The sequence below is a fragment of the Musa acuminata genome, chromosome BXJ3-10, assembly GCF_036884655.1.
Source record: "Musa acuminata AAA Group cultivar baxijiao chromosome BXJ3-10, Cavendish_Baxijiao_AAA, whole genome shotgun sequence".
Classification (NCBI taxonomy): domain Eukaryota; kingdom Viridiplantae; phylum Streptophyta; class Magnoliopsida; order Zingiberales; family Musaceae; genus Musa; species Musa acuminata.
Window position 1 is genome coordinate 26,904,756 of NC_088358.1, and position 24,743 is coordinate 26,929,498.

At 39.6% G+C, this 24,743-nt stretch overlaps 2 protein-coding genes across 2 annotated transcripts; both read left to right on the top strand.

The window, feature by feature from the left end:
* The first annotated feature begins 7,911 nt into the window (after positions 1-7,911).
* LOC135651608 (beta-fructofuranosidase, insoluble isoenzyme 3-like) lies at positions 7,912-11,147 on the top strand. The gene is made up of 7 exons (XM_065171820.1): positions 7,912-8,227; positions 8,754-8,762; positions 8,838-9,694; positions 9,790-9,948; positions 10,135-10,376; positions 10,570-10,663; positions 10,761-11,147. The coding sequence occupies exons 1-7, from the start codon at positions 8,014-8,016 to the stop codon at positions 10,944-10,946; spliced, it is 1,761 nt and encodes a 586-aa protein (XP_065027892.1). The 5' UTR covers positions 7,912-8,013; the 3' UTR covers positions 10,947-11,147.
* Positions 11,148-19,058: 7,911 nt separating this feature from the next.
* On the top strand, positions 19,059-22,264 carry LOC135651645 (beta-fructofuranosidase, insoluble isoenzyme 3-like). Its single transcript, XM_065171902.1, has 7 exons — positions 19,059-19,374; positions 19,901-19,909; positions 19,985-20,841; positions 20,937-21,095; positions 21,282-21,523; positions 21,717-21,810; positions 21,908-22,264. The coding sequence occupies exons 1-7, from the start codon at positions 19,161-19,163 to the stop codon at positions 22,091-22,093; spliced, it is 1,761 nt and encodes a 586-aa protein (XP_065027974.1). The 5' UTR covers positions 19,059-19,160; the 3' UTR covers positions 22,094-22,264.
* Positions 22,265-24,743: the final 2,479 nt, after the last annotated feature.

Sequence of the window (24,743 nt, forward strand, 5' to 3'; positions counted from 1 at the left end):
TATACTGCCTCTTAAAGTTCCTACATCAGATCTGCATTCCAACACCTTGTCACTGCATCATCTTCCTACTGAGCTCCAGTGCATTACAGCATTGAGTCTGGCCATGCCAAGCATGCAGGCCTAACCTGTTGCAGAACTGACAGAAAAGTGGCATCTTTACACTCCCAGTTGAGTTGTCATCATACGAGGATGGTCAGCTTTGAGCTAATGGGTAACATCACAGCTGCTGAGCTAGTCAAAAAGATAAATGCAGGTGGAAGTCATACCTACGACTCCACTCCATTGCCAAGAAATTTCCTTGAAGAGAAATCTGCTTTGGGTTCAAAGCAAGCATATCTCATCTGAGAATTTGGTGACAATGATCACATGAAGTGTTGGGTGGCTGGAGAAGATTGGCAGTGGAAAAAAAAAAGACTTGGAAAGTATAGTAGAAAGCACCTTACTTGCTCCACTATCTAAGATCATCAAATTCAGCAGAGCCTCTTGGTTTCATCTTCTTTGTGTCAGAATTAGCAGCTAAGGAAAACAGTGAACTGTTTGCTTAAATGCCACCATGAGCTTGCAGGTCAAATACCACAACTTTTGGTCAGCCCCTCTTGTTTGGAACAAAGAAGAAGGCACTTCAGCTGTTAAATTCAGTATTAACTGTCCATAGTGAAGCTCCATATGTTTGCAACCTGCTCAATGCAACCTAAGACCGACCTGATGACCCATTTATATCAAGTTTATACTAATCTTGTTATAATTTTTCATGATAAATGAATTAATTGGAATCACAACCCTTGAATACATTCTATCACAATTCCATTTCGACTGCTGGGCCTCAATGCCAGCTTAGAACAACACCATACCATCATTAAAACATCACTGAATAGGGATTACAGAGATTTGCATGTGAATGACCAATGTCATCACAGAAACAGCCTCCATGAGAATGGAAACAAGTGAAACCTTGGCAGTGTAATACCACCATGGTACCTATAACCAAGCTCATAAAAATCTACACTGTTACAGCCTCAAGATTAAAAGTTATAACAGCAGGTTGTCAACTATATTTAAAGCCCTGACTGCAGGAAACATCGATTGCTGTCGCATCCTCTGTCATATGAGATGATCTTTGGAGTGAATCAAATTAGACATGCAGACAGAAGGAATAGTGCAAAAAGCTGCAGAAGATAGCAGATTGATAACCACAAGTGTAGCTCAGAGCAATGTGTGAAACACCATCTTTGATCAACACAAGCTCCCAGTATTATGGCTAAACAGGCTTGAAATTTTGATGCTCATAGACTAACTACAGAATGCAATATTTCCATGGAACCGAGTACACAAAGAACGAGACTGCCAATGAGCACAACTCAGTCCAGCAAAATATAGCTTTTATTTTTTAATAAAAAGAATACTATTAGCAGGAAATTAAAATTATATGTATGTTTATATATTATTAATATCGAAATTGATCGTTGATCCACGTCAGAATGTCCATCCGATTGATCCTTTTTTTTTTTGGAATCTAACTAAGTTTTATAGATGAATTTTGTACCTTCTAATTAGCTCCTTGAAATAACCTTTTATGGTCAAATCAATAAGAAATCAAAGAAAAAAAATTTGGAATGTATTTTGGCTTCAAAACTATAACCGAAAGGCTTTTATTCATATTTAACAGTTAGGAAATTATTTATTGAATTAAATATATTTTAAAGAATAATCTTTTTCTTTACGTCTAGGCCCGACTAACATGTAGTTGAATGCGGTCAACACATGTATATTTATATATACTTATGTATATATTCTTAATAAGATGGATGATTGGAATCTATCTAGTTCATTTTTCTTTTATAAATATGATAAGAACATTTCTTGGATACCAAGTTATATTTTTTTATATAAAAATATTAAGAATTGAATAATCAGAAGAGTTGATGAGTTTGTTAAGTATAGGAGACTCTCTTTATTTCCTCAACTCAAGTGATGCAAGCTACATAAAACATCATAATGTAGATCGAATCTAAATTAAGTTATGATAATTTATTTATATTTGATAGAGAGTATATTATTATTTAATCGTCATTTGATAACGTGGAGTCATCGATTGGAGAAAAAGATCGAAGCCACCTTTCACCCATGTAGACAAGAGTCTAAAAACGATCCAATATAATTAGTTTGGGGTTATCCCCCTTATCGCCCATATACATAAAAAGTCAAGAGAAGATCATTGGGACGATTAGAGACTATCGCCCCTCTGCGATCAAGCATAAAAATATATCTTCGATATAATATAGAGGGCTCTCTTGAACCATTCACATCTATACTATTATGTATCGAATGACTAACTCGGATATCAAAAAGATCATATTAGGAAACTTATCGTAATCATAATCTTCGTGCATGTGATATATTAGGAGCTTAATATTCTTATCTCAAAAATACATTGAACAATCTTGCTCATATGAGTCTAAACCACATCGGATTTAATTAGAATATCAACAACATGTTCTCCTAATAGTACTCACTCCAAAAGACAACTTACATTTAGTTATGTTACTATGGTAGTATTTCATATATCCATTTTTTATTAAAAATTATTTATTTCTTCCACATCATTGCTTATAGTTTGTTATTTGGGATCAATATTCCCAAAAAAAAATCATGGATTAAACCCATGTTATGTCCATCTTCAAATATTTTAATTTTTTTTATTTTCATCAATATCCTTCAAAAAATCCTCAATCAAGTAATTTGTCCACAACCGTGAACAACTATTTTTTATTTATAGTAAAAATATTCAAGATGACCACGTTATATTTTCATTGAAAATAAGTACTTTAATCCGACTTAAATGCGAGACGTGTAAACTTGATGCTATTACGAATCCTAAAGCTCCAAAAACTGTTCACACCTCATGATGATCCAAGTTAATCATCAATCCAAAAAGAATTTGAGAGTCGCTGTCGAAAGTGACACAGCAAGCAGCATTGACACCGAATCCATCGACGACCCGCTGTCATCCGCAACCTTGACTTCCCGGCGAAGCATCAGAGCGTGAAACCTAATCGGACGCGCGTCCCCACCCTTCGCCCATCGCCATCACGAGGGTACGTTCGGCAACACGTAAAAGTACAATGACAATTTAACCCCCCAACTCAATTGCAAATATTTCTGTATAAAAGAGCTTCTCGAACAGATAATATGTTAAAAACTTATTTTATCATATAATTTTATATTTATATTTATGTATCAAATCATTATCATTCACTCTCTTCAAGCACCTGACTCTGAGAGAAGTACTACCAAGGATTTCTTTTTTAATTTTTTTTGATATTATGCTACTCAAAACTTTCAAGAAAAAAGTTCTTTGTTTGCATCTGTATATGACGTTGGATCTACTTAAAAGTTGGTACTATGATTTTTGTATCAATTGATTTGGTTAATAAAAGGATTTTGTCTTCCTTTTTCTGAATTGTGAGCTATCATTGTGGTTAGTGTATCATAATAATTTGTATACTATTGTGGTTATCTTTTCATTGGAAGTGTATCTATTTATGTAATTAAATAATAGTAAAAATATATGAATTATGATTATGATAATTTGTTTTGGAATAAAAGTTGATAAGGTATATTCTAGTATCATCCTTTAATCATCGATCAACAACCATGTCAGAGCTATAATGGAGTTTTAGAGTCGACGTGGTGCACCAACATGGCACCTCAGACCCCTGCGAGATGGCATATCATTCTCGTGTCGCGCGAGATCGTACGAGACGATGTCGCATAGCACGAAACCACCCGAGAACATGCAAAATGACATTACGCGACATGAAACTATACAGGTCGATCTACGTAATGCGGAGTGTATGCGTTAATTGCCCGGAGCCTCGATGATTGTTAATAGATCGGGTACGACCAACCCTCGATTACAGGTACAAAAGTCGACCCCCTAGCCAAAGTTACAAGATCGAATCTCGGACACTAAAAACACTCTCAACTCATCATATTAAATTAAGCTTACGAGGGATCTGAGTCAAGAATTATCCTTTCGATATTGACCTTTTGTACTGTAACACGACAATGAAGTAAGAATCTAAGATCATGCTCTACCCTGGGTCGATCCAACAAATGATGCTTTGACTCGACCCGACATCGATTCTCTCACCTTAGAAATCCACTTGGATGACCTTGTGTCATCGGAATCGAGCTGAGTCATGACTCCCCGACCAGTGTAAAATTGCACAACAAAAGTATCTATTGCTGCAGTCAAATAATCACAGTAATAACTAAACTATTATTGTGGTTGTCCTTTGCATAGTAAAAGTATCATTACTTTAGTTGAATAATCACAGTAATAGCTGACTATTACTTTGGTTTTCTTTTGTTGGGTAAAAGTATCTATCACGATAATAACTAAATTATTACTGTGATTTTTATTTGTAGGATAAAAGAATCTATTACTGTAATTATGGATCCACAGTGACATATAAACTATTAATTCAGACTTTTACCTACTATTGTAAAATCGATAGTTATATCTTTTCACGATGACACCTATTATCACGGTTTCTAATCATGAGGCATTTTTTTTGGGTCCCGACCACGTCCCAATTGACGCACACCACGCCCTCGCCAAGTTAACACAAGGAGGCCACACACCAAACAAGATCTATACCAAGGTATTCCTCGGCACATCCCATCCCGGAAAGCTCGGGACATCGTCGTATGATGTCGTTCCGTGCATTCTGGGACGGCGGCCGCACGAAGGTACTATCTCGCCCCTCGAGGATTGGCTGCCGTGTCAAACCCGCGTATGACTAACCCTTGTATAGTAGTATAAAAACTCCTGACCGGCATCTGGCTAGGGGGAGGCAAAAAAGAGAATGGAAGAACAATCACGAACTTAGTCGTCGAGAGGCCAAAGTCGGGAACCACCCGACGAGGGCCTTGTGTGCAAGAGCGCGATCGCCTTCGGATGTCCGACCTCCCCGACCCGAGACGTACTCCCCAAAGACGGTGTCCATATCTCTACCGAGAAGCACGCCCTCTCAGACAGCATCCGCACCCTGACTTATGGACGAGACCGATCGCGAGCTTCTGACATCGACCCGTTGACCAGGTCGTGCATCGGTTCACCAACAATTACAGTTAAAACTACAGAAATATATAAATAAAAATCATAATTACAAGTATAATTTGTTACAAGAAAATATCTATTAGTTCCGAATCAGTATCCCATTCAAACATCAATGTCCTTTCCTCTGTTCTTATTTCACCCTCTCAATATACATGATCCATCTTTATCATTTTTTCTACATTTTTTTTTATATTTTATATAAAAAAATAAACTGTATTGATGCTCGACATTTATAATTTAGAGTTTTAATTTGCTAAAATCAAGCACAATAAGAATCTCATGGCCAAACTTTGACTAAATCCTTCGTAAATAAATCTACCATCATCACACAAGATGGGTCGATACATGCTTCAATAAATTAATAGCTTCATACAACAGACTATGATCGCCTGAAGGTAATAATCCTCCATCAACACTGATATAAATGAACTCATTTCCTCATGTAAATAATATGAAAAGTGCAAGAGAGACTATCGATGACATCACGAGTTGGCACCACTGGTCCTATCATTGCCAACTATTTTCTAAGTCAAAAGGATAAGTCGTAATCCATCCACAGATGTGTTCTCCGGTGCTCAAACGCCATCTTCTTTTCTCTCTTTTCCTTTGAAAGAGACAGTGCTGTTTGGATCCTAGCATTCTTTCTCTTACAAAGGAGTGAATGGCAAAAAACACACAATTAATTTGTTAAAATCAAGCACAATAATAATCTCATGGCCAAAGTTTGGCCAAATCCTCCGTGAACAAATCTAGATCATCACACAAGATGGGTCGAGACATGCTTCAATAAATTAATAGCTTCATACAGCATGCTATGAGCTCCTAAAGGTAACAATCCTCCATCAGCACATATATAAATGAACTCATTTCCTTATGTAATGAACATTAGAGTAGAAGAGAGACTATCGATGATATCAGGAGTTGTCACTGCTGGCCTTATCATTGTCAACTATTTTTCTAAGACAAAAGGATAAACGATGACAGTCGTCATCCACCCACAGAAGTGGTCGAGGTGTTCTCCGGTGCTCAAACACCATCTTCCTTTCCTCTCGCTTTTCCTTTGGAAGAGACGAGTGCTTGTTGGATCATAGCACTCTTTCTCTTTCAAAGGAGTGCACGGCAAAAAAAACTTTCATTTGAAAGATAGCATAGCAATCACATTATTCTTCACGTAGCTGAGATGCATGATGACCATGTTTCCGGGAAAGAGAAAGAGAGGTTTGATCTGAATTATCTTTGGATATGAGTATTATGTGAAGGATTGGGAGATAAGACCGATGCTACATTAAAGATTCTTTTTTTTGTTTTGTTTTTTGTCGCTACTGATAGTTTTGTTTTATATTTTATAGGATGCATTTTCATGTGGGTTTTAGGATATTAGATTTAGTGATTAATATAATCATTTGAAAAGAAAAAAAATCTATTTTTTTCTAATATCATGTTTAAAACAAATATTTTTTTAAACATTCACAAGAAAAATATGTCGATCGACTTATAAAACAATGAGCCTTAGTTTATTGAGTCCAGAAATGAAAATTCTAATTTATAAATCTAAAGTATTTTTCTTCGTTTATATAAAAAAATAATTTTTAATAAAAAAATAATAAAATTTAAATTTAAATCTTAAAGATCCTTATCAACTAAGCCAACCTCATCTTGTTTTGTCAGATCTCAGGAAGGAAAAGAAGATGAAGAAACTACTGATGGCTTCCTTTTATTTCTTCTAATTAATATATGAGCGAATTCTCAAATAAAATTTTTATTTTTTAAGATTTTTCTTAGAACACTTTTACTTTAAATTTTTTTAAAATAACACCTTCATAAGTCGAAAAGATTATTTTATCTATTTCTTTTATCGAATCGATTAAGGGTTTTCTATTTATAATAGATCATAGAGATTCATACAAATACGAAAGGATATTTTTCTCTATACCGCCTTCGACCACAGTCGTCCTTTGCGTATCGCATGAGAATTGTCACCCCTCTCATTGCATTCGGGGTCACCCTTATTGATTCTCGGTGAACATTGTCCTCACATGTTAGGTTTCAACAAAGTCAACGGTAGAGATAAGATCGAGAGGATAATGGTAAAATAATTATTTTATAAAAAATATTATTTTAAAAACCTTTCGAAATAATAACGTCCAATGGAAATTTTCAAAAAGTAAGGAAAAAATCCTTAATGTAATTACGATTACTATATTTAGGATATTTGGTTGAAAATTAAACAAATAAGCAAAATATTAAAAAAAATAAAAAAATGCCTCCTCTAGATCTGTAAATAAATTATTAGTTAATTTACTGATTTCTGCCTGTGAATCCTCAACATCTACCGACGTTGACCTAATCAATCTTTTCTCAATGTCTCTATCTATCTTATCTCTCTTTCTTTTTGTTGTTTGTTTACTTTTCTTATCGCATTATAAGAGTGTATATACTTACATTAACGGTTTAAATATCAGAATCAATCCCTTTGTTATCTTAATGAAGAACATATTATCATGTGCTCGAGTCGCTTCTCCTGCAAATCATCTGTTCTTTGTTATCGAACCCCAAAAACAAAGCTAACTTAAGCAGAAAAGCTGGAGTTGCATACCAAACTAGCTATTAAATCAATGTTTAGCTTATAATAACTAAGATTTAGGGATTCTTTCATCGTATATTCGATGAACGTGAAAGAGATAATACAGTTCATAAACATATTATATTTTTAGAATTAATGGATACCCATCTTTGTCAAAGACATTGACTGTGTGAGAGTGACAGAAGCAAAGAGAAAGGCCACTCTTCTCCTCTCCAACCATTCCCTCTCTTGGCTGTAGTCTTCTTCTGAAGTCATCTTCGTCTTCCTGATTTGCTTGGTTGGTGGTCGGTTGCAGGGCGAAGGGATGGGGATGGGGAGGCCGAGCGGAGCTTGGTCGACCCCGTGGTTGGTGGTGGTTCTTGTGCATTGGCTCCTCTGCGCCACCGAGAGGAGGCGAGGGGCGGTGGTGGAGGCCTCCCATGTGGAGTTTGCATCCCTCCAATCTGTTCCTGCCTCCGTCGTCGACAACAGGCTGAGGACTGGTTATCACTTCCAGCCCCCGAGGAACTGGATCAACGGTACGTTCCTCTCCTCCACCTCCTCCTATTTGATGCCTGGAGGCATGCTCTGCCGGCGGCGCATGTTAGCCGGGGGCCTGGTTCGGGGCTACAGTGCGCCTGTGGGTCCCGCCGGAACTGGATCGGCCGGGTAACCCGTGTTGGTATTATTTTGGGGTTAACTTCCCCACGTAATCGAGTGTTACGCGATTCGTTAGACTGCTAAGATTTCTTCTCTACCGTTTAAGCATCTAATCAACGTCTTTTTAACGGTGGATTAAGCAAAGAGGAATCCGAGACCACCACGTAAAAGAAGCCGATCCCCCCTTGTTTTACGCCGCCCTTTTCTGCAGCTCCACAGTATCTTTGCATTGTTATGTAATGGATAATGATGCCCTTTACATTGTCAATGAACAGCTGCTAGAATTTACACCTTGCTATTGGTCAGATTTGTTTCAATCGAATGCCAACACTGATGTGGTTTTTTGTGTCGTTGTCATCTTCTTCCATGGACGTGCCCAAATGGGATCATCATCCAATGCACCAGATCCAAATGGTATCATCCTCTTCCTCTGAACCTTTCTTGGTCACATACGGATTCGTGAAGCTAATGGACGAGCAACCAAACCAGGACCCATGTACTTCAATGGCGTCTACCACCTCTTCTACCAGTACAACCCCAATGGCTCCGTGTGGGGTAACATCGTGTGGGCCCACTCGGTGTCGACCGACCTCGTCAACTGGATAGCACTCGACCCGGCCATCCGCCCCAGCAAGCCATTCGACATCAACGGATGCTGGTCCGGCTCCGCCACCGTCCTCCCCGGCAACAGGCCTGTGATCGTCTACACCGGCATCGACCCCCAGCAGAGACAACTGCAGAACGTTGCGTACCCCAAGGATCTGTCCGACCCTTACCTCCGCGAGTGGGTCAAGCCCGACTACAACCCGGTGATCGCCCCTGGCGACGGCATCAACGCCAGCGCGTTCCGCGACCCGACCACGGCGTGGCGCGGTCCCGGCACGCACTGGAAGCTCGTGGTGGGGAGCAAGTGGAACCGGAGGGGGAAGGCCATTCTGTACCGGAGCAGGGATTTCGTGCACTGGGTCAAGGCCAAGCACCCGCTGCACACGGTCAAGGATACCGGCATGTGGGAGTGCCCGGACTTCTACCCGGTGGCGGTGACGGGGAGGCGAGGGCTGGACACGTCCGCGTACGGCGACGGCGTGAAGCATGTGTTGAAGGTCAGCTTGGACCTGCGAAAGTACGAGTACTACACGCTGGGGAAATACTACCACTACCAAGACAAGTACGTGCCGGACAACACGTCGGCGGACGATCACACTGGTTTGAGGTATGACTATGGGAACTTCTACGCCTCCAAGACGTTCTTCGATCCGAAGAAGCAGCGAAGGATCTTGTGGGGGTGGGCGAAAGAGTCGGACGCCGAGGACGTCGACGTAGCTAAGGGCTGGGCTGGAATCCAGGTCGGTCTCGTAGCTGCAGCAGTGTTCATGACACATGATTTCCACAGACTTCGATCGACTGGATCTTCGCTTTGTGTTTGATGAATTTGTCGTAGGCTATTCCGAGAACCATTTGGCTGGATAGCAGCGGTCGACAACTTATCCAGTGGCCAATCGAAGAGCTCGAATCCCTCAGAGGCAAACACGTTGTTGTCGAGCACAAGAAAGTCTCGGGTGGCAACTCCTTTGAAGTGGAAGGAATAAACTCCTCGCAAGTACGTTTAATTAATTATGTTTGATAGACTTAATTCTTTTCTTGAGTTGTTCTTCGCTTTTCTGTCAATCCAAACCGGTACAGACTTTTCCGCCGAGCGAAAGCTGAAGAATTGTGTTCTTTTGGACTCTACTGGCTTTCTTGTTCCACTCTTCTTCTTCGAGTGATGTGTTCTTTTACGGTGCAGGCGGATGTGGAGGTAGCATTCGAAGTCTCAGGCTTGGAAAAAGCTGAGGCCTTTGATCCGTCCTGGGCGACTGATGCCGAAGCACTCTGTGGCCAGAAGAGGGCGGACGTCAAGGGTGGGGTTGGGCCATTCGGCCTCCTGGTTTTGGCTTCAGCCAACATGGAAGAGAAGACTGCTGTCTTCTTCAGGATCTTCAAAGCTGAACACAAGCATGTGGTCCTCATGTGCCATGATCCTACCAGGTCGGCCATCCTTCTCCGACCTTCCATCTACCACTTTACCGGTTCATCCACACGTAGTCACCACTGTGGTCCAGATGTCGATCTCTGATGCACCAATAAGATTCTCTTCCTATCAAGTTTGGATCATCGACTAATTGCCGATGCAAAACCGGTTTCTATCAGTAACCATTCTTCATCTCTGTTGCTCAAACAGGTCCTCCATGAGGCCAAATCTATACAGGCCGACCTCTGCGGGCTATGTCGATGTGGATATAGCTAAAACTGGCAAGATCTCTTTGAGGAGCTTGGTATGTTGATGAATCTTTAGCCTTCTGTCCTTCCTTTTCTTTTAGCTTGTTGGATTAGCTGAAGCATGTTCTGCTCTGTGCTCTCGGTGCCATGCAGATCGATCACTCTGTAGTGGAGAGCTTTGGGGCCGAAGGCAAGACATGCATTACATCCAGAGTTTATCCCAGCTTAGCCATCGGAAAAGATGCTCATCTCTTCGTGTTCAACAATGGATCAGCGGACGTCAAAGTCTCTGAGCTGAAGGCATGGGAGATTAGGAGACCTCTCATGAATGGAGCATAGGAAGGCATTCATGGAAATCTCAGCTTACAATAAATTCCGATGTTCAATTTCCGCTGCAATAATGGTCGAAATATAGTTGAGTAGGAGAATGATATGTACTTTGTCGAACTGCATACGCTCCTTTTGAGCTGATTGAATCTGTAACTTATTATATTACTGTGCTAAGCATTATATACGCAGTGCTGATCCAATTCTAAACAATATACTGCCTCTTAAAGTTCCTACATCAGATCTGCATTCCAACACCTTGTCACTGCATCATCTTCCTACTGAGCTCCAGTGCATTACAGCATTGAGTCTGGCCATGCCAAGCATGCAGGCCTAACCTGTTGCAGAACTGACAGAAAAGTGGCATCTTTACACTCCCAGTTGAGTTGTCATCATACGAGGATGGTCAGCTTTGAGCTAATGGGTAACATCACAGCTGCTGAGCTAGTCAAAAAGATAAATGCAGGTGGAAGTCATACCTACGACTCCACTCCATTGCCAAGAAATTTCCTTGAAGAGAAATCTGCTTTGGGTTCAAAGCAAGCATATCTCATCTGAGAATTTGGTGACAATGATCACATGAAGTGTTGGGTGGCTGGAGAAGATTGGCAGTGGAAAAAAAAAAGACTTGGAAAGTATAGTAGAAAGCACCTTACTTGCTCCACTATCTAAGATCATCAAATTCAGCAGAGCCTCTTGGTTTCATCTTCTTTGTGTCAGAATTAGCAGCTAAGGAAAACAGTGAACTGTTTGCTTAAATGCCACCATGAGCTTGCAGGTCAAATACCACAACTTTTGGTCAGCCCCTCTTGTTTGGAACAAAGAAGAAGGCACTTCAGCTGTTAAATTCAGTATTAACTGTCCATAGTGAAGCTCCATATGTTTGCAACCTGCTCAATGCAACCTAAGACCGACCTGATGACCCATTTATATCAAGTTTATACTAATCTTGTTATAATTTTTCATGATAAATGAATTAATTGGAATCACAACCCTTGAATACATTCTATCACAATTCCATTTCGACTGCTGGGCCTCAATGCCAGCTTAGAACAACACCATACCATCATTAAAACATCACTGAATAGGGATTACAGAGATTTGCATGTGAATGACCAATGTCATCACAGAAACAGCCTCCATGAGAATGGAAACAAGTGAAACCTTGGCAGTGTAATACCACCATGGTACCTATAACCAAGCTCATAAAAATCTACACTGTTACAGCCTCAAGATTAAAAGTTATAACAGCAGGTTGTCAACTATATTTAAAGCCCTGACTGCAGGAAACATCGATTGCTGTCGCATCCTCTGTCATATGAGATGATCTTTGGAGTGAATCAAATTAGACATGCAGACAGAAGGAATAGTGCAAAAAGCTGCAGAAGATAGCAGATTGATAACCACAAGTGTAGCTCAGAGCAATGTGTGAAACACCATCTTTGATCAACACAAGCTCCCAGTATTATGGCTAAACAGGCTTGAAATTTTGATGCTCATAGACTAACTACAGAATGCAATATTTCCATGGAACCGAGTACACAAAGAACGAGACTGCCAATGAGCACAACTCAGTCCAGCAAAATATAGCTTTTATTTTTTAATAAAAAGAATACTATTAGCAGGAAATTAAAATTATATGTATGTTTATATATTATTAATATCGAAATTGATCGTTGATCCACGTCAGAATGTCCATCCGATTGATCCTTTTTTTTTTTGGAATCTAACTAAGTTTTATAGATGAATTTTGTACCTTCTAATTAGCTCCTTGAAATAACCTTTTATGGTCAAATCAATAAGAAATCAAAGAAAAAAAATTTGGAATGTATTTTGGCTTCAAAACTATAACCGAAAGGCTTTTATTCATATTTAACAGTTAGGAAATTATTTATTGAATTAAATATATTTTAAAGAATAATCTTTTTCTTTACGTCTAGGCCCGACTAACATGTAGTTGAATGCGGTCAACACATGTATATTTATATATACTTATGTATATATTCTTAATAAGATGGATGATTGGAATCTATCTAGTTCATTTTTCTTTTATAAATATGATAAGAACATTTCTTGGATACCAAGTTATATTTTTTTATATAAAAATATTAAGAATTGAATAATCAGAAGAGTTGATGAGTTTGTTAAGTATAGGAGACTCTCTTTATTTCCTCAACTCAAGTGATGCAAGCTACATAAAACATCATAATGTAGATCGAATCTAAATTAAGTTATGATAATTTATTTATATTTGATAGAGAGTATATTATTATTTAATCGTCATTTGATAACGTGGAGTCATCGATTGGAGAAAAAGATCGAAGCCACCTTTCACCCATGTAGACAAGAGTCTAAAAACGATCCAATATAATTAGTTTGGGGTTATCCCCCTTATCGCCCATATACATAAAAAGTCAAGAGAAGATCATTGGGACGATTAGAGACTATCGCCCCTCTGCGATCAAGCATAAAAATATATCTTCGATATAATATAGAGGGCTCTCTTGAACCATTCACATCTATACTATTATGTATCGAATGACTAACTCGGATATCAAAAAGATCATATTAGGAAACTTATCGTAATCATAATCTTCGTGCATGTGATATATTAGGAGCTTAATATTCTTATCTCAAAAATACATTGAACAATCTTGCTCATATGAGTCTAAACCACATCGGATTTAATTAGAATATCAACAACATGTTCTCCTAATAGTACTCACTCCAAAAGACAACTTACATTTAGTTATGTTACTATGGTAGTATTTCATATATCCATTTTTTATTAAAAATTATTTATTTCTTCCACATCATTGCTTATAGTTTGTTATTTGGGATCAATATTCCCAAAAAAAAATCATGGATTAAACCCATGTTATGTCCATCTTCAAATATTTTAATTTTTTTTATTTTCATCAATATCCTTCAAAAAATCCTCAATCAAGTAATTTGTCCACAACCGTGAACAACTATTTTTTATTTATAGTAAAAATATTCAAGATGACCACGTTATATTTTCATTGAAAATAAGTACTTTAATCCGACTTAAATGCGAGACGTGTAAACTTGATGCTATTACGAATCCTAAAGCTCCAAAAACTGTTCACACCTCATGATGATCCAAGTTAATCATCAATCCAAAAAGAATTTGAGAGTCGCTGTCGAAAGTGACACAGCAAGCAGCATTGACACCGAATCCATCGACGACCCGCTGTCATCCGCAACCTTGACTTCCCGGCGAAGCATCAGAGCGTGAAACCTAATCGGACGCGCGTCCCCACCCTTCGCCCATCGCCATCACGAGGGTACGTTCGGCAACACGTAAAAGTACAATGACAATTTAACCCCCCAACTCAATTGCAAATATTTCTGTATAAAAGAGCTTCTCGAACAGATAATATGTTAAAAACTTATTTTATCATATAATTTTATATTTATATTTATGTATCAAATCATTATCATTCACTCTCTTCAAGCACCTGACTCTGAGAGAAGTACTACCAAGGATTTCTTTTTTAATTTTTTTTGATATTATGCTACTCAAAACTTTCAAGAAAAAAGTTCTTTGTTTGCATCTGTATATGACGTTGGATCTACTTAAAAGTTGGTACTATGATTTTTGTATCAATTGATTTGGTTAATAAAAGGATTTTGTCTTCCTTTTTCTGAATTGTGAGCTATCATTGTGGTTAGTGTATCATAATAATTTGTATACTATTGTGGTTATCTTTTCATTGGAAGTGTATCTATTTATGTAATTAAATAATAGTAAAAATATATGAATTATGATTATGATAATTTGTTTTGGAATAAAAGTTGATAAGGTATATTCTAGTATCATCCTTTAATCATCGATCAACAACCATGTCAGAGCTATAATGGAGTTTTAGAGTCGACGTGGTGCACCAACATGGCACCTCAGACCCCTGCGAGATGGCATATCATTCTCGTGTCGCGCGAGATCGTACGAGACGATGTCGCATAGCACGAAACCACCCGAGAACATGCAAAATGACATTACGCGACATGAAACTATACAGGTCGATCTACGTAATGCGGAGTGTATGCGTTAATTGCCCGGAGCCTCGATGATTGTTAATAGATCGGGTACGACCAACCCTCGATTACAGGTACAAAAGTCGACCCCCTAGCCAAAGTTACAAGATCGAATCTCGGACACTAAAAACACTCTCAACTCATCATATTAAATTAAGCTTACGAGGGATCTGAGTCAAGAATTATCCTTTCGATATTGACCTTTTGTACTGTAACACGACAATGAAGTAAGAATCTAAGATCATGCTCTACCCTGGGTCGATCCAACAAATGATGCTTTGACTCGACCCGACATCGATTCTCTCACCTTAGAAATCCACTTGGATGACCTTGTGTCATCGGAATCGAGCTGAGTCATGACTCCCCGACCAGTGTAAAATTGCACAACAAAAGTATCTATTGCTGCAGTCAAATAATCACAGTAATAACTAAACTATTATTGTGGTTGTCCTTTGCATAGTAAAAGTATCATTACTTTAGTTGAATAATCACAGTAATAGCTGACTATTACTTTGGTTTTCTTTTGTTGGGTAAAAGTATCTATCACGATAATAACTAAATTATTACTGTGATTTTTATTTGTAGGATAAAAGAATCTATTACTGTAATTATGGATCCACAGTGACATATAAACTATTAATTCAGACTTTTACCTACTATTGTAAAATCGATAGTTATATCTTTTCACGATGACACCTATTATCACGGTTTCTAATCATGAGGCATTTTTTTTGGGTCCCGACCACGTCCCAATTGACGCACACCACGCCCTCGCCAAGTTAACACAAGGAGGCCACACACCAAACAAGATCTATACCAAGGTATTCCTCGGCACATCCCATCCCGGAAAGCTCGGGACATCGTCGTATGATGTCGTTCCGTGCATTCTGGGACGGCGGCCGCACGAAGGTACTATCTCGCCCCTCGAGGATTGGCTGCCGTGTCAAACCCGCGTATGACTAACCCTTGTATAGTAGTATAAAAACTCCTGACCGGCATCTGGCTAGGGGGAGGCAAAAAAGAGAATGGAAGAACAATCACGAACTTAGTCGTCGAGAGGCCAAAGTCGGGAACCACCCGACGAGGGCCTTGTGTGCAAGAGCGCGATCGCCTTCGGATGTCCGACCTCCCCGACCCGAGACGTACTCCCCAAAGACGGTGTCCATATCTCTACCGAGAAGCACGCCCTCTCAGACAGCATCCGCACCCTGACTTATGGACGAGACCGATCGCGAGCTTCTGACATCGACCCGTTGACCAGGTCGTGCATCGGTTCACCAACAATTACAGTTAAAACTATAGAAATATATAAATAAAAATCATAATTACAAGTATAATTTGTTACAAGAAAATATCTATTAGTTCCGAATCAGTATCCCATTCAAACATCAATGTCCTTTCCTCTGTTCTTATTTCACCCTCTCAATATACATGATCCATCTTTATCATTTTTTCTACATTTTTTTTTATATTTTATATAAAAAAATAAACTGTATTGATGCTCGACATTTATAATTTAGAGTTTTAATTTGCTAAAATCAAGCACAATAAGAATCTCATGGCCAAACTTTGACTAAATCCTTCGTAAATAAATCTACCATCATCACACAAGATGGGTCGATACATGCTTCAATAAATTAATAGCTTCATACAACAGACTATGATCGCCTGAAGGTAATAATCCTCCATCAACACTGATATAAATGAACTCATTTCCTCATGTAAATAATATGAAAAGTGCAAGAGAGACTATCGATGACATCACGAGTTGGCACCACTGGTCCTATCATTGCCAACTATTTTCTAAGTCAAAAGGATAAGTCGTAATCCATCCACAGATGTGTTCTCCGGTGCTCAAACGCCATCTTCTTTTCTCTCTTTTCCTTTGAAAGAGACAGTGCTGTTTGGATCCTAGCATTCTTTCTCTTACAAAGGAGTGAATGGCAAAAAACACACAATTAATTTGTTAAAATCAAGCACAATAATAATCTCATGGCCAAAGTTTGGCCAAATCCTCCGTGAACAAATCTAGATCATCACACAAGATGGGTCGAGACATGCTTCAATAAATTAATAGCTTCATACAGCATGCTATGAGCTCCTAAAGGTAACAATCCTCCATCAGCACATATATAAATGAACTCATTTCCTTATGTAATGAACATTAGAGTAGAAGAGAGACTATCGATGATATCAGGAGTTGTCACTGCTGGCCTTATCATTGTCAACTATTTTTCTAAGACAAAAGGATAAACGATGACAGTCGTCATCCACCCACAGAAGTGGTCGAGGTGTTCTCCGGTGCTCAAACACCATCTTCCTTTCCTCTCGCTTTTCCTTTGGAAGAGACGAGTGCTTGTTGGATCATAGCACTCTTTCTCTTTCAAAGGAGTGCACGGCAAAAAAAACTTTCATTTGAAAGATAGCATAGCAATCACATTATTCTTCACGTAGCTGAGATGCATGATGACCATGTTTCCGGGAAAGAGAAAGAGAGGTTTGATCTGAATTATCTTTGGATATGAGTATTATGTGAAGGATTGGGAGATAAGACCGATGCTACATTAAAGATTCTTTTTTTTGTTTTGTTTTTTGTCGCTACTGATAGTTTTGTTTTATATTTTATAGGATGCATTTTCATGTGGGTTTTAGGATATTAGATTTAGTGATTAATATAATCATTTGAAAAGAAAAAAAATCTATTTTTTTCTAATATCATGTTTAAAACAAATATTTTTTTAAACATTCACAAGAAAAATATGTCGATCGACTTATAAAACAATGAGCCTTAGTTTATTGAGTCCAGAAATGAAAATTCTAATTTATAAATCTAAAGTATTTTTCTTCGTTTATATAAAAAAATAATTTTTAATAAAAAAATAATAAAATTTAAATTTAAATCTTAAAGATCCTTATCAACTAAGCCAACCTCATCTTGTTTTGTCAGATCTCAGGAAGGAAAAGAAGATGAAGAAACTACTGATGGCTTCCTTTTATTTCTTCTAATTAATATATGAGCGAATTCTCAAATAAAATTTTTATTTTTTAAGATTTTTCTTAGAACACTTTTACTTTAAATTTTTTTAAAATAACACCTTCATAAGTCGAAAAGATTATTTTATCTATTTCTTTTATCGAATCGATTAAGGGTTTTCTATTTATAATAGATCATAGAGATTCATACAAATACGAAAGGATATTTTTCTCTATACCGCCTTCGACCACAGTCGTCCTTTGCGTATCGCATGAGAATTGTCACCCCTCTCATTGCATTCGGGGTCACCCTTATTGATTCTCGGTGAACATTGTCCTCACATGTTAGGTTTCAACAAAGTCAACGGTAGAGATAAGATCGAGAGGATAATGGTAAAATAATTATTTTATAAAAAATATTATTTTAAAAACCTTTCGAAATAATAACGTCCAATGGAAATTTTCAAAAAGTAAGGAAAAAATCCTTAATGTAATTACGATTACTATATTTAGGATATTTGGTTGAAAATTAAACAAATAAGCAAAATATTAAAAAAAATAAAAAAATGCCTCCTCTAGATCTGTAAATAAATTATTAGTTAATTTACTGATTTCTGCCTGTGAATCCTCAACATCTACCGACGTTGACCTAATCAATCTTTTCTCAATGTCTCTATCTATCTTATCTCTCTTTCTTTTTGTTGTTTGTTTACTTTTCTTATCGCATTATAAGAGTGTATATACTTACATTAACGGTTTAAATATCAGAATCAATCCCTTTGTTATCTTAATGAAGAACATATTATCATGTGCTCGAGTCGCTTCTCCTGCAAATCATCTGTTCTTTGTTATCGAACCCCAAAAACAAAGCTAACTTAAGCAGAAAAGCTGGAGTTGCATACCAAACTAGCTATTAAATCAATGTTTAGCTTATAATAACTAAGATTTAGGGATTCTTTCATCGTATATTCGATGAACGTGAAAGAGATAATACAGTTCATAAACATATTATATTTTTAGAATTAATGGATACCCATCTTTGTCAAAGACATTGACTGTGTGAGAGTGACAGAAGCAAAGAGAAAGGCCACTCTTCTCCTCTCCAACCATTCCCTCTCTTGGCTGTAGTCTTCTTCTGAAGTCATCTTCGTCTTCCTGATTTGCTTGGTTGGTGGTCGGTTGCAGGGCGAAGGGATGGGGATGGGGAGGCCGAGCGGAGCTTGGTCGACCCCGTGGTTGGTGGTGGTTCTTGTGCATTGGCTCCTCTGCGCCACCGAGAGGAGGCGAGGGGCGGTGGTGGAGGCCTCCCATGTGGAGTTTGCATCCCTCCAATCTGTTCCTGCCTCCGTCGTCGACAACAGGCTGAGGACTGGTTATCACTTCCAGCCCCCGAGGAACTGGATCAACGGTACGTTCCTCTCCTCCACCTCCTCCTATTTGATGCCTGGAGGCATGCTCTGCCGGCGGCGCATGTTAGCCGGGGGCCTGGTTCGGGGCTACAGTGCGCCTGTGGGTCCCGCCGGAACTGGATCGGCCGGGTAACCCGTGTTGGTATTATTTTGGGGTTAACTTCCCCACGTAATCGAGTGTTACGCGATTCGTTAGACTGCTAAGATTTCTTCTCTACCGTTTAAGCATCTAATCAACGTCTTTTTAACGGTGGATTAAGCAAAGAGGAATCCGAGACCACCACGTAAAAGAAGCCGATCCCCCCTTGTTTTACGCCGCCCTTTTCTGCAGCTCCACAGTATCTTTGCATTGTTATGTAATGGATAATGATGCCCTTTACATTGTCAATGAACAGCTGCTAGAATTTACACCTTGCTATTGGTCAGATTTGTTTCAATCGAATGCCAACACTGATGTGGTTTTTTGTGTCGTTGTCATCTTCTTCCATGGACGTGCCCAAATGGGATCATCATCCAATGCACCAGATCCAAATGGTATCATCCTCTTCCTCTGAACCTTTCTTGGTCACATACGGATTCGTGAAGCTAATGGACGAGCAACCAAACCAGGACCCATGTACTTCAATGGCGTCTACCACCTCTTCTACCAGTACAACCCCAATGGCTCCGTGTGGGGTAACATCGTGTGGGCCCACTCGGTGTCGACCGACCTCGTCAACTGGATAGCACTCGACCCGGCCATCCGCCCCAGCAAGCCATTCGACATCAACGGATGCTGGTCCGGCTCCGCCACCGTCCTCCCCGGCAACAGGCCTGTGATCGTCTACACCGGCATCGACCCCCAGCAGAGACAACTGCAGAACGTTGCGTACCCCAAGGATCTGTCCGACCCTTACCTCCGCGAGTGGGTCAAGCCCGACTACAACCCGGTGATCGCCCCTGGCGACGGCATCAACGCCAGCGCGTTCCGCGACCCGACCACGGCGTGGCGCGGTCCCGGCACGCACTGGAAGCTCGTGGTGGGGAGCAAGTGGAACCGGAGGGGGAAGGCCATTCTGTACCGGAGCAGGGATTTCGTGCACTGGGTCAAGGCCAAGCACCCGCTGCACACGGTCAAGGATACCGGCATGTGGGAGTGCCCGGACTTCTACCCGGTGGCGGTGACGGGGAGGCGAGGGCTGGACACGTCCGCGTACGGCGACGGCGTGAAGCATGTGTTGAAGGTCAGCTTGGACCTGCGAAAGTACGAGTACTACACGCTGGGGAAATACTACCACTACCAAGACAAGTACGTGCCGGACAACACGTCGGCGGACGATCACACTGGTTTGAGGTATGACTATGGGAACTTCTACGCCTCCAAGACGTTCTTCGATCCGAAGAAGCAGCGAAGGATCTTGTGGGGGTGGGCGAAAGAGTCGGACGCCGAGGACGTCGACGTAGCTAAGGGCTGGGCTGGAATCCAGGTCGGTCTCGTAGCTGCAGCAGTGTTCATGACACATGATTTCCACAGACTTCGATCGACTGGATCTTCGCTTTGTGTTTGATGAATTTGTCGTAGGCTATTCCGAGAACCATTTGGCTGGATAGCAGCGGTCGACAACTTATCCAGTGGCCAATCGAAGAGCTCGAATCCCTCAGAGGCAAACACGTTGTTGTCGAGCACAAGAAAGTCTCGGGTGGCAACTCCTTTGAAGTGGAAGGAATAAACTCCTCGCAAGTACGTTTAATTAATTATGTTTGATAGACTTAATTCTTTTCTTGAGTTGTTCTTCGCTTTTCTGTCAATCCAAACCGGTACAGACTTTTCCGCCGAGCGAAAGCTGAAGAATTGTGTTCTTTTGGACTCTACTGGCTTTCTTGTTCCACTCTTCTTCTTCGAGTGATGTGTTCTTTTACGGTGCAGGCGGATGTGGAGGTAGCATTCGAAGTCTCAGGCTTGGAAAAAGCTGAGGCCTTTGATCCGTCCTGGGCGACTGATGCCGAAGCACTCTGTGGCCAGAAGAGGGCGGACGTCAAGGGTGGGGTTGGGCCATTCGGCCTCCTGGTTTTGGCTTCAGCCAACATGGAAGAGAAGACTGCTGTCTTCTTCAGGATCTTCAAAGCTGAACACAAGCATGTGGTCCTCATGTGCCATGATCCTACCAGGTCGGCCATCCTTCTCCGACCTTCCATCTACCACTTTACCGGTTCATCCACACGTAGTCACCACTGTGGTCCAGATGTCGATCTCTGATGCACCAATAAGATTCTCTTCCTATCAAGTTTGGATCATCGACTAATTGCCGATGCAAAACCGGTTTCTATCAGTAACCATTCTTCATCTCTGTTGCTCAAACAGGTCCTCCATGAGGCCAAATCTATACAGGCCGACCTCTGCGGGCTATGTCGATGTGGATATAGCTAAAACTGGCAAGATCTCTTTGAGGAGCTTGGTATGTTGATGAATCTTTAGCCTTCTGTCCTTCCTTTTCTTTTAGCTTGTTGGATTAGCTGAAGCATGTTCTGCTCTGTGCTCTCGGTGCCATGCAGATCGATCACTCTGTAGTGGAGAGCTTTGGGGCCGAAGGCAAGACATGCATTACATCCAGAGTTTATCCCAGCTTAGCCATCGGAAAAGATGCTCATCTCTTCGTGTTCAACAATGGATCAGCGGACGTCAAAGTCTCAGAGCTGAAGGCATGGGAGATTAGGAGACCTCTCATGAATGGAGCATAGGAAGGCATTCATGGAAATCTCAGCTTACAATAAATTCCGATGTTCAATTTCCGCTGCAATAATGGTCGAAATATAGTTGAGTAGGAGAATGATATGTACTTTGTCGAACTGCATACGCTCCTTTTGAGCTGATTGAATTACTTATTAGATTACTGTGCTAAGCATTATATACGCAGTGCTGATCCAATTCTAAACAATATACTGCCTCTTAAAGTTCCTACATCAGATCTGCATTCCAACACCTTGTCACTGCATCATTTTCCTACTGAGCTCCAGTGCATTACAGCTTTGAGTCTGGCCATGCCAAGCATGCAGGCCTAACCTGTTGCAGAACTGACAGAAAAGTGGCATCTTTACACTCCCAGTTGAGTTGTCATCATACGAGGATGGTCAGCTTTGAGCTAATGGGTAACATCACAGCTGCTGAGCTAGTCAAAAAGATAAATGCAGGTGGAAGTCATACCTACGACTCCACTCCATTGCCAAGAAATTTCCTTGAAGAGAAATCTGCTTTGGGTTCAAAGCAAGCATATCTCATCTGAGAATTTGGTGACAATGATCACATGAAGTGTTGGGTGGCTGGAGAAGATTGGCAGTGGAAAAAAAAAAGACTTGGAAAGTATAGTAGAAAGCACCTTACTTGCTCCACTATCTAAGATCATCAAATTCAGCAGAGCCTCTTGGTTTCATCTTCTTTGTGTCAGAATTAGCAGCTAAGGAAAACAGTGAACTGTTTGCTTAAATGCCACCATGAGCTTGCAGGTCAAATACCACAACTTTTGGTCAGCCCCTCTTGTTTGGAACAAAGAAGAAGGCACTTCAGCTGTTAAATTCAGTATTAACTGTCCATAGTGAAGCTCCATATGTTTGCAACCTGCTCAATGCAACCTAAGACCGACCTGATGACCCATTTATATCAAGTTTATACTAATCTTGTTCGCGGCTTCGGCGAAAATATTTATAATTTTTCATGATAAATGAATTAATTGGAATCACAACCCTTGAATACATTCTATCACAATTCCATTTCGACTGCTGGGCCTCAATGTCAGCTTAGAACAACACCATACCATCATTAAAACATCACTGAATAGGGATTACAGAGATTTGCATGTGAATGACCAATGTCATCACAGAAACAGCCTCCATGAGAATGGAAACAAGTGAAACCTTGGCAGTGTAATACCACCATGGTACCTATAACCAAGCTCATAAAAATCTACACTGTTACAGCCTCAAGATTAAAAGTTATAACAGCAGGTTGTCAACTATATTTAAAGCCCTGACTGCAGGAAACATCGATTGCTGTCGCATCCTCTGTCATATGAGATGATCTTTGGAGTGAATCAAATTAGACATGCAGACAGAAGGAATAGTGCAAAAAGCTGCAGAAGATAGCAGATTGATAACCACAAGTGTAGCTCAGAGCAATGTGTGAAACACCATCTTTGATCAACACAAGCTCCCAGTATTATGGCTAAACAGGCTTGAAATTTTGATGCTCATAGACTAACTACAGAATGCAATATTTCCATGGAACCGAGTACACAAAGAACGAGACTGCCAATGAGCACAACTCAGTCCAGCAAAATATAGCTTTTATTTTTTAATAAAAATAATACTATTAGCAGGAAATTAAAATTATATGTATGTTTATATATTATTAATATCGAAATTGATCGTTGATCCACGTCAGAATGTCCATCCGATTGATCCTTTTTTTTTTTGGAATCTAAGTTTTATAGATGAATTCTGTACCTTCTAATTAGCTCCTTGAAATAAACTTTTATGGTCAAATCAATAAGAAATCAAGAAAAAAAAATTGGAATGTATTTTGGCTTCAAAACTATAATCGAAAGGCTTTTATTCATATTTAACGGTCAGAAAATTTTTTCTTGAATTAAATATATTTTAAAGAATAATCTTTTTCTTCACGTCTAGACTTACGTGATAGACCCGACTAACATATAGTTGAATGCGGTCAACATATATATATTTGTATATACTTATATATATAATCGTAATGAGATGGATGATTGGAATCTATCTAGTTCATTTTCTTTTTATAAATATGATAAGATCATTTTTTGGATACCAAGTTAGATTTTTTTATATAAAAATATTAAGAATTGGATTATTAGAAGAGTTGATGAGTATGTTAAGTATAGGAGACTCTTTATTTCCTCAAACTTGAACTCAAGGGATGCAGGTTACATAAAACATCATAATGTAGATGGAATCTAAATTAAGTTATGATAATTTATTTATATTTGATAGGGAGTACATTATTACTTAATCATCATTTGATAATGTGGAGTCATCGATTGAAGAAAAAGATCGAGATCACCTTTCACCCGTCTGCCCATGTAGACAAGAGTCTAAAAACGATCCAAAATAATTAGTTTGGGATTATTCCCCCTTGTCACCCATGTACATAAAAAGTCAAGAGGGGATCATTGGGACGATTAGAGACTATCACCCATTTGCGATCAAGTATAAAAATATATCTTCGATATAATGAAGGGGGGCTCCCTCGAACCATTCACATCCATACTATTATGTATCGAATGACTAACTCGGGTATCAAAAAGATCGAATTAGGAAACTTATCGTAATCATAATCTTCGTGCATGTGATATATTAAGAGTTT

Coding starts and splice junctions, on each gene's coding strand:
- LOC135651608 (XM_065171820.1), top strand. CDS start 8,014: ATGGGGATGGGGAGGCCGAGCGGAGCTTGGTCGACCCCGTGGTTGGTG. Junction 10,377..10,569: donor ATGTGCCATGATCCTACCAG/GTCGGCCATCCT, acceptor TTGCTCAAACAG/GTCCTCCATGAGGCCAAATC. Junction 10,664..10,760: donor AGATCTCTTTGAGGAGCTTG/GTATGTTGATGA, acceptor GGTGCCATGCAG/ATCGATCACTCTGTAGTGGA.
- LOC135651645 (XM_065171902.1), top strand. CDS start 19,161: ATGGGGATGGGGAGGCCGAGCGGAGCTTGGTCGACCCCGTGGTTGGTG. Junction 21,524..21,716: donor ATGTGCCATGATCCTACCAG/GTCGGCCATCCT, acceptor TTGCTCAAACAG/GTCCTCCATGAGGCCAAATC. Junction 21,811..21,907: donor AGATCTCTTTGAGGAGCTTG/GTATGTTGATGA, acceptor GGTGCCATGCAG/ATCGATCACTCTGTAGTGGA.